At 44.9% G+C, this 9,685-nt stretch overlaps 1 protein-coding gene across 1 annotated transcript; it reads left to right on the forward strand.

Moving 5' to 3' along the window:
• Positions 1 to 3,769: 3,769 nt before the first annotated feature.
• Positions 3,770 to 8,327, forward strand: LOC127322563 (phosphatidylinositol:ceramide inositolphosphotransferase). Its single transcript, XM_051351162.2, has 12 exons — positions 3,770 to 4,207; positions 4,318 to 4,407; positions 6,075 to 6,161; positions 6,250 to 6,318; positions 6,647 to 6,727; positions 6,803 to 6,874; positions 6,987 to 7,047; positions 7,128 to 7,230; positions 7,337 to 7,432; positions 7,509 to 7,555; positions 7,656 to 7,801; positions 7,996 to 8,327. Exons 1-12 carry the CDS (start codon positions 4,175 to 4,177, stop codon positions 8,077 to 8,079), a joined length of 969 nt encoding a protein of 322 aa, XP_051207122.1. The 5' UTR covers positions 3,770 to 4,174; the 3' UTR covers positions 8,080 to 8,327.
• Positions 8,328 to 9,685: the final 1,358 nt, after the last annotated feature.

Genomic DNA, 9,685 nt, shown 5'->3' on the forward strand with positions numbered 1-9,685 from the left:
TGAGAATTAATGTAAGCTTCGGGGTCCTTCGGGACCCATCCCCTGTTAAAAAAAAAAAAAAAAGATGGGTGCAATGTGGCATGACACCGTCGCCTTTCCCTTTTCTTTTTCAGTGTAGCATGGTACAGTGGCTCACTTGGGTCGGCATCCACAACAGAGACAGCCCAGGGTGGCCGGTGTCTACAATGCCCTGCTGGGGCCCAACCAACTGTCACCTCCACTAATAAGTCCAGGGAGGTTTTGCATCTGAATCATCTAAGCTGCAAGATTTGCTCTATATTATTTATTTTATCTTCTTAATCTGATGGTTCAGTATTGAAAAGATCTGACGGAAGCTCGGTCTTTGCACTCGTTCACTGATACGTACGCGGAGTGGACGCGGCCGGATCCAGATTTCCACATTTAATATCCGAGTTCTCTTACATAAGCCGCCACTTGGAACAAGGCAATAGTGCTGAAGTTTTGATGATTGATTTTTCTTGCTTTTGAATCTTCTCGACAGAGACAATTGGAACAGAGGGAAGGGACAATGCTCCACGTCAATTTTGGGACAAAACTAACTTGAGCCTCTGTCTAGTGTTCTCTCCTTGTTTCTCGAGTTAGGGCATCTCCAGTTAGGGCATCTCCAGCGGGCGACGCGTTTCGGATACCTAAAAGTGGTCGCGAGCATCCGTTTGCGTCGTCCCGCGGACATATTTTGTCCGTGCGTCCGTTTGCGTCCGGATGTGCTCCCCCCGGGGCGACCATTTTTTGAATTGCAACATAGTTAAAAACTTTTAAAGTAGTACATAAAAAATGAATAAAAACTATACAAAGTAGATCTATAGGCCTAGACTACTTGCTTCCTGACGGGCCAGCACCGTCGTTGCGTCGCTCCGTCGCCTGCTTCTCCGCCGCCTCCCGCGCGGCCGCTATGGCTCGGTGCGCGGCCGCGTCCTGGCTCAGTGCCGGCTCCAGCCTCGCGTTGACGGTATCATCCTTGAGCGTCTCGAAAGACTCGACGATGGCACTCTGCTCTGCCGCCCTCTCCTCCGGCGTAGGCGCATCAGGGTCATCGGAGGACCAAGATATCTCCGAGTCGGAGTCCTCTGCTGCAGCGGCGGCCGCCAGCCTGCGCTGTTCCAGCTCGGCGTCCAACGCCGCGTGGCCCGCCAGCTCCTCCTGTGCTTCCTTCTCCGCTTCAGCCAGGGCCGCGGTGTCCCTGACCGGGTGGAGGAGGTCGGTGCTGTCTTCGGAGTCGAACTCCTCAGAGGAGCTCGAGGCCGGAGGAGGTGGAGTGGGAGGTGAAGGTGGAGGTGGAGGCGCGGCAGCCTGGCCGCGTCTGGCGCTGCTCATGGTGGATCCGCTGGAGGCTGAGAGGAAGCGGCGCTACGGCATCGGTGGCTAGGGTTTAGTGGGGAGGAGATGAGATGCTCGCGCCCCTGTATATATAGGTCGGAGGCAGGGCGACGGCCGCGTCACGCGTGGCATCGCCGTTACTACGTGCGCAGAGGTAGGCGACGGCTGCGCGCCACGCGAGGCATCGCCATTTACGCGACCGCAAACTGCCGAAGCGACGCCTCGCTGCCAGTACTGGCGGAGAAGATGCATCGACGCTGCGTCACTGATAGGCGGGCCCGACGAAACGTCCGCTAGACGCGAGCGGACACTTTCCGCGTCCGCCGAGCGTCCGCCAGAGACGCATCCCAGGCGCATATTTGGGTCAGGTTTGCGTCTCCGCGGACGGCCCGATCACTTTGCGTCGCCCCGCTGGAGGTGGTGCCAGACGCATTTCCGGTCACGGCGGACGAAAACGGTCGCTGAGCGACCATTTACGTCGCGCCGCTGGAGATGCCCTTAGTGTGATTTTCTGTGTGGAATGAGTCGCATGGAAAAAGGGAACAATTTGTAGTTCACGTGGAATCTAGTTCCACAACTCTTTTAATCTTTTACGGGACACAATTCTCTTTCTTTAGTCCAAGTATTCAGGTGCTACAAAATTTACAGCGCCTTGTAAATTACCTAGCATTCACAGTTGGCTACTCATTGGTTGTGAAAACGCAAAACATAAATGTCTCCGGACGAAGCTAATACCCAAGAGTTGCCCGCCAAAAGACATTCTCATCTTTGTTATGTGCATATATCCCTATTGTATTGCTAAACCTCGGAGTGTTTCCACATGCTCACTAATTGAAACGTACATCTTGTGGTATTGTATGTCCTCCAAAGTCTCTCAGACTATTTGGATCACGAGAAAGAATAACATATCAACATAACAACGCAAATATTAACACGAATGCAAATGGAAAACATAGAAAATTTAGAAAAAAAACAGTGACGGTAGGACACAACAAAAACTCAAGAAAGATGTCCCGACCTTATGCCCATAAGTGTAAAAAAAAGAATGTAGCAAATGTTAGAACTCCTAAGATATTGGAGGATAGAGAGGAAATACACAGTAATTTAGGTCCATTTGGTTTGGTGTTTCTAAAAGAACATACTTCCTCCATTCCTAAAAAATCTTCACAACGTTTTCTAGATACAGATGAATCTATAGCTAAAACATGTCTATACACATCAGTATGTAGACAACGTTGTAGCTTTTTTTTTTTTTGGAACGGAGAAAGTATAATTTCTTATTATCATCCCGCAAGTATTAAAAATTTCTTTTTATTAAAAAGGAGCCCACCAATGGCATTGGCACATGGTTGCCAATTTTCATACATACATAGTTCATGTGCTCTCTAGGATACAAGAGATGCATAGTGTGATGACTCACAAGATGGCAAGTTGCAAATTTTTATTTGAAATGGGGGCATTATCAACTTTTACTATAGGATCAATGATTAGTTGCATGACTTATTTAAGTGTTACATTTTCCACCACCTTAAATGGCCTTTACATGCTATTCTTGTAATCATGCGAAATTGTACAATGAAATTGTATATTGCAAATCATAAATAAGTCAATATTTTTTCCACCAGAAGATATGTACACAGCATAACACACTGGACCTGATAAAATCTGACCTAATTACATCTATTTACATATATTACTCCAGACATATGTAATTGGCCTCGTATTATTATTATTATTACTCCGTATTATTATTATTATTTTTTCTACTAGAGGGATCAATTATCTCCGTTGGATCTTAATTACCATAAATATCAGAACTAGCGTTACCATATATATAATTCCAACAAAATTGTTGGGTAACAGCTATAGGATTTATAGCGAGCTCATGCAAAATGTGCAATTTGAACCCCGCATGAAATATATAGTAACTATAATAATTAATGGTCCCTTTAGATCTAAGCTACATTTAATTTGAAAACCTCATTCTGTAAACTCAAAATAATCACAAATAAACTATATCCAGTACGTATTGACATACACTAAAACACATCTAGATATATACATATCTAAACAAAGTTAAATTAATTAATTAGCCGAGTCAATTAATTTAGAATGGAGGCTCCGAGCTCCGTATAGCCGGGAGCCAAATTGGTGCACTCCCATAATAAGTTGGTTTACAAATTTACAATTATAATATATATAGAAGTTACTAAAAGGAGAAACTTTCGACTTGCAAAGTAACTAATCATGTGACTTGCTCTATCTCAAAAAGAAAGGAAAAAAGAAATTCATGGCAGGCCATATCACGTGCCGTGGCCATTTTTAACTAGACCGTGCCAAAAGGCGGTTGGAAAACCCCACGAGACAGACCACGACCTTCATCCATCCCCCACCTCCTGCGCCTTTTCACATAAACCCCCTCCACTCCCCATGATTTTCCAAAATCGCCATTACCTCTCGTTTTCTTTGATCTCCTTCCTGACTTCTCTGAACTCCCGTGTCGACTCCCAACTCCCCTGCTCCCAGGTCTCACGCCGCCGGTCGCCGCCCTCCGCCGCGTTGCTCCTCTCTGACCGCCTCCGCCGCCCGAGAGATCCCCAGGCCACTGCTTCTCAGCCTCCCACCTCTCCCTCGCTCGAGGAGTGGGGCCAAATTGGTGGCCCTGTTCCGTGTTCCTCGTTCGCGCCCTTCTCTGCTCCGGGCGAGTGGCGATCCCGCCCGGGGATGCGGCAGGCAGAGGCGTGATGTGCGGATCGGAGCATGGACGTGATCGCGTCGCCCAGTAGAAGCTGCAGCGGTCGGTTAGGCATCCAAGGTCTCTGCGCGTTCTGCGGCCATGACGATGTACATAGCTCGGGAGGCGTCCAAGGTCTCGCATCAACTTGATTTGGCGACGCCGTCTACCACTGCTACTGCGCGACTACTCTTTGCGTATCTATCTCTGAGGATTTATGATCCTCTTTTGGGCTTATGCTGTAGGTATGGAGGAAGGTGACTGCGGAGGTAACGGCCGAGCTGCCGCTGCTTCGCGAGAAGTGGCTCCTCCTCTTCGCCGGATTGGTGTTTCAGGTGAGACCCCTGGCTCAGCGTCCCGGTCTCCCGTCCGTTTGTGGAATCATTTATTTCGAGTAGTGTTGTTATGCGCGTTTCAGTATTTAATGACATGTTAATATGTCCACTTACCATATCAAAATTTCCCCTTTTGGTAACTTTACTTGCATTATTAATACTGCTTCTGTATTTATTCTTGTCCTGGAATTATGTGGTTAGCGAGTATGTGAAGTAGCAGTTGCTGTAATTTGGACTGCACTGTGTAACCACCATTGCTGATCAGCAGAGAATAAGAGGTGAAATTTTGCAGTGGAAACTATTCTGTGCCCTTTGAAAGTTAGATGCCTTGGAAAAAGCTCTCTTTTTTATTACTTTGTAGTTCCAAAATAGCTTGGGCAAGCATACCGTTATGTTTTCCAAGCTGGAGCAGCACTGTTATGTTTGCCAAGCTGTAGATGGAATTGTCGCCTTGTGCGCTGATTTATTGTATTTGTCGACTTGTTGCCCTTGCTCGGACAACAAGTATATCCTCATTATCGTAGATTTCAAAGTTAATGTAGTTTTATGTTTCTTATAAAAAGTGAAGCACAATGGCCATTGGTCCTTCTCTGCTGTAGGGACGAATTGTCGCCTTGTGCGCTGATTTATTGTATTTGTCGACTTGTTACCCTTGCTGGGACAACAAATATATCCTCGTTATCTTAGATTTCAAAGTTAATGTAGTTTTATGTTTCTTATAGAAAGTGTAGCACAATGGCCATTGGTCCTTCTCTGCTGTAGGGACGAATTGTCGCCTTGTGCGCTGATTTATTGTATTTGTCGACTTGTTGCCCTTGCTGGGACAACAAATATATCCTCAGTATCTTAGATTTCAAAGTTAATGTAGTTTTATGTTTCTTATAGAAAGTGTAGCACAATGGCCATCGTGCATAGAAAATCTTTTTTTTTCTATGCTGTAAATGTTTCATTAGCCTTTATTTCTTTCTCTGCTTTCCATGAACGATCCGTTTAGTGCCATCAAGTTTTGCTAGCGTGTTGACAAACGGCATAGGTGTGCGGTGTCCCATTATCAGAAATAGGAAATCATCTTTCCCTATTTAAACTATGATATACTCCGAAAATGTACTTAACAATCTTTTTAAATAGCATAGCAAACACAAGCATGCTTTTATTGGCACACTAAACTTGAGCTGACATTTCATTCTTGGTAGTCCTTGTACCGTGCTTATGTGTTGCATCTACTCGCTGCTCCGGTCATTGATGACTATGCATACCTTCACATTAGTTGTTTGGGACAAATATACACTGCCTCTCTCATGAATTATTTACCAGAATATCCTGGGCATTCAAGTATTGTATATTTTTGACTTCTGCTTATTCAAACTCGAGTGATTGACTGATTGAAAATATAAGTCACCAAAGTCATACATCGTTACAATAGATAATTCTTCTATTCTATTCGTAGGTCATTACGTTCATAAGCAGAGAACACTGTTCTCATTGGTTAACATTAGCTCTTCCCTTACAATCAATTTATCCTCTTCTTTTTAGTGTGATGGAAGTTTCCTGACCGGTCACTTATAAAAATTCTGTCTTTAGTTATCTAGGATCACTTATTCTGTTATGCTTTTCAGTTGATTTATGTATTACTCGGACCTTCATTCACCAGTTTTCTTTACAATTAGTATATTCATGGACTGGCTGCTCGAGGAGTGCATTACTTGCATCGGCCTGGACCATTGCTCCAGGACCTGGGATTCATGGCCCTTCCAGTACGTGGATTTCTTATCTTTATAGTGCATGCCGCTATGTCTATCAAGTTGATGTAATTTCAGCCTGTTGGTGTCTTTGAATTTTTAGGAGCTTGGGCAAGACAAAAGTTATCTTAGTGAATGCACATTTGTGTTCATCTTCTTCTCTTTTTTTCTGGTAGGCAACTTCTATACTCTGCTACTTGATTTGACTAGCTTCACGCTTTATATTTATCATGTGTTTCTTTCTTTATATATATTTACTTTAATAGCCATAACACATGACATTCTAGATTAGCCTATTATTTTTTGAGTTTTACATTCATCTATCATACCAACAAAAGATAAGCATTAGATGTTGTTACTTATCATTATTTCCAAAAGCACAAGGTGGTCAATATCCTTCTTGATCATGTCATTAATAATTTTTTCCTTTCTTCCAGGCGTATACCCTTATTTTGTGATGCTAATCATGCTAAAAATGCTGAAATTGTCTTTATATGCAGTGGACCTTTCATCCTTTTATTTATCATAGTAAACGCTTCTACACCGTTCTAATCTGGCGCAGGGTGCTCGCTTTCTTAGTTGTGAGTGCATCCTTCCTAACCATGTACTATAATATTGTGCCTGCCCCGAGGTATAACCGAATATTGCTTCTCCAGGCTTCACAGGTTTTAAGGATCATTACATTCTATTCAACCCAGCTTCCGGGTCCAAACTATCACTGTCGTGAGGTAGCCCTTGTTTTGTCTTAGACTTTTTTCCCCAGTGTGCTCTTCCTCTGCAATGTAGCATGCGAGAACCTGTTCAGATATACTGGAGTCATCTATAGATTTCTATTTTTAGGGCTCACCCATCGCCACTCTTCCGCCACCCAATAATGTGCTTGAAGTGCTCCTGCTTAATTGTAAGTTCTCTTCTTATCGGTTTGACAATTTGCGTAAAGAGTTCTGACTTGACTATCCAAAACTCTGTATTACTCTACAGTTCCTCGTGGAGTAAATCTTGGCTGTGGTGATCTGATATTTTCATCCCACATGATTTTCACCCTTGTTTTCGTTCGAACGTATCACAAATATGGCACGAAAAGGTTATTTTCGTACTCACATTTGCCTTGAATGTCGTGAAGCTCTGTCTAGTAAATCCCTGTTGGTATGCCTTTTGTTGGAATTGAACTGGTGGACCTTGTTTCACAGGTTTATTAAGCTTCTTTCGTGGTTGATGGCTATAGTTCAAAGTCTTCTTATCATTGCCGCTCGCAAGCACTACAGTGTGGATGTTGTTGTTGCTTGGTACGGTAGCTTCCATTTCACCTAGTATCAGTTTATTTTTGCTGCCGCCGGGCGTTTGACAGTCATTTCCTTGCAGGTATACCGTTAATTTAGTTGTATACTTCGTGGATAGCAAGCTCCCAGGTAGTGTTTTGTTGTCAAGTCCATGATTTGTAGGTGACTACACTATGTGATTTTCTGTGGCAGGCAGTTTGTAACAGTGTTGTCGGACATTCTTGTGCAGAGATGCCGGATCGTACAAACGGGTCGCCTCTGCTTCCGTTGAGTACCAAAGAAAAGGATGGGTGGTTGAAGGAAGAGAAGGAGAGCAGGCTGAAGGATGAGTTCCACAAGCTGTTGAACGGGAACCATGGTGATCCTACTGATCGGGTATGGCAGTAGCTCTCTCTCGGGCTCTCAGCAATGAACACTCTAGATTTGCGACCTGTCAAGTCATCTATCTTAATCTCAGACTCTGTCTTATGCTAATCTTAAACTTGCACGCCGTGGTGCCGGTACCAACAAAACTAACTAACTGGCCTTGCTGTGCCCACTAGTTCTGCTGACGCGTCTGTCTGTTTCAGCGGCAGCGGGTGCAGATGAACGGGAGGCACGATGATGACCTGAACCACGGCGCGCTCTCCGACGCCACCACCAACGGCACATGAGCCTTCACCACCGGGAGCTTCGTCCTCGCGCCCAAGGAGAATCCTGGCGGTGACGAGCGGAACTGCCCGGCCCGTTCTGTACCCTGAAGCTGAAGCCACCACCCAAGGGCTCCAGCCACCATCGCCTCATCATTCATAATGCGATGGCCTTCCATTCAGACAAAACATTGAAATATGATTTGGGTGTAATGTATATATATCGATCGGCTTATTAATCTTATTGATGCCATTCATGTCGTTTCGGATGATGGATTTGGTTTCGCGTTCTCTCTGTTTGCTTGGCTCGGTGGCGCCGAATTGCCATTGCCCACGCCCAGTGCGTGTGCCTGGTCGGCTGAGTTCGTCCGGCCGGTCGCGAGGGGCATGTGCCCGTGCCGCGTGCCGTTCACGGCGACGACGTATGCCCGTATGGGCGCTGGCGCGGCGCATGTGGTGGTGATGCGTGCTGTGCTGGAGTACTGCGAAAGCCGCGATACTCGTGCACGTCGTCCGTCGAGCGCCATCGAGTGCGCCGTGCCTTGGGGCCGGATCATCGGGTTTGCGTGTGACCGTTTCCACCCTTGTCATGGGACCAACCAACTTGTCCTTCATGCGCACAGGAATTGAAAAATGGGGTTTGAGTGAATTTTCTTTCCTTCTACGGTTTGCCTTAAAACTGAGATTCAAAGGAATAGTTTCTCTCATTTTCCCTTCCACCATTGCCGTGAATCAAAGGAGTTAACAATACATTACGAAGAAACTCATAATCCCCTCTACTTTTCCTCCGAATCAAAGGAGCCCTCGGAGATGGAAAAAGGGTGGTATCTAGAAGAGTGCGGACGCTTAGGTCATGGGCGACATGGAGCCCCCCTCTTTTTGAACATTTCAAAAGCATCATTTTTCAAGTTCTAAATAATTTGAATACAACATTTCAAAGTTTCCTTTAAAAAAATGGAAAACAAAATCCTCGACGTAGATAATGATGTACTCTACCGGCTACAAAATCTCAACCCGAGATATCTTATATTCTAGGCTTAAAATGACAGAATTGCATTGCTTGTTACTTGGATGTCAAATTTTATCATTTTTATGCAGCTCAAAATACAGGATATTTCGAGTTAAGATTTTTGTTTTCCACGTTGGTAGAGTACATTATTTTCCACATCAAGAGTTTTAGCTCCGTTTTTTTTTTTTTTTGAAACTTCAAGATATCGGATATGAAATGTTCAGAAAACGGGCTCCGTGTGGCCAGGTGACCTAAACGTCCGCACTCATTTCCGAAGCTGCATTCACCCACAAATTTTCACAAAATTAATTTGCATATATAGCTGGTCCTACCTGCAGCACAGTACTCCTCATGCATCTTCAAGTTTGCTCCAGATATGGTTGCAATTTATTGCACGCTCCACGGAATTCTGCAGTCTCGTCTCGCCAGATCCCATGCCTGCACACCCACGATGTGAGAGCTTGGAAATCTAAACAGAGCAGAGCCTCTGTCTGTGCAGTGTACACCCACGATGTGAGAGCCTGGACATCTTACCAGACAGGGTCTCTGCCTGCGCTTACACTGACCAAAATGTAGTATGTGGTTAGTTGCACCTTAACAGATGAACAGAACACAATGCCA

The sequence above is a fragment of the Lolium perenne genome, chromosome 1, assembly GCF_019359855.2.
Source record: "Lolium perenne isolate Kyuss_39 chromosome 1, Kyuss_2.0, whole genome shotgun sequence".
Taxonomy (NCBI): Eukaryota; Viridiplantae; Streptophyta; class Magnoliopsida; order Poales; family Poaceae; genus Lolium; species Lolium perenne.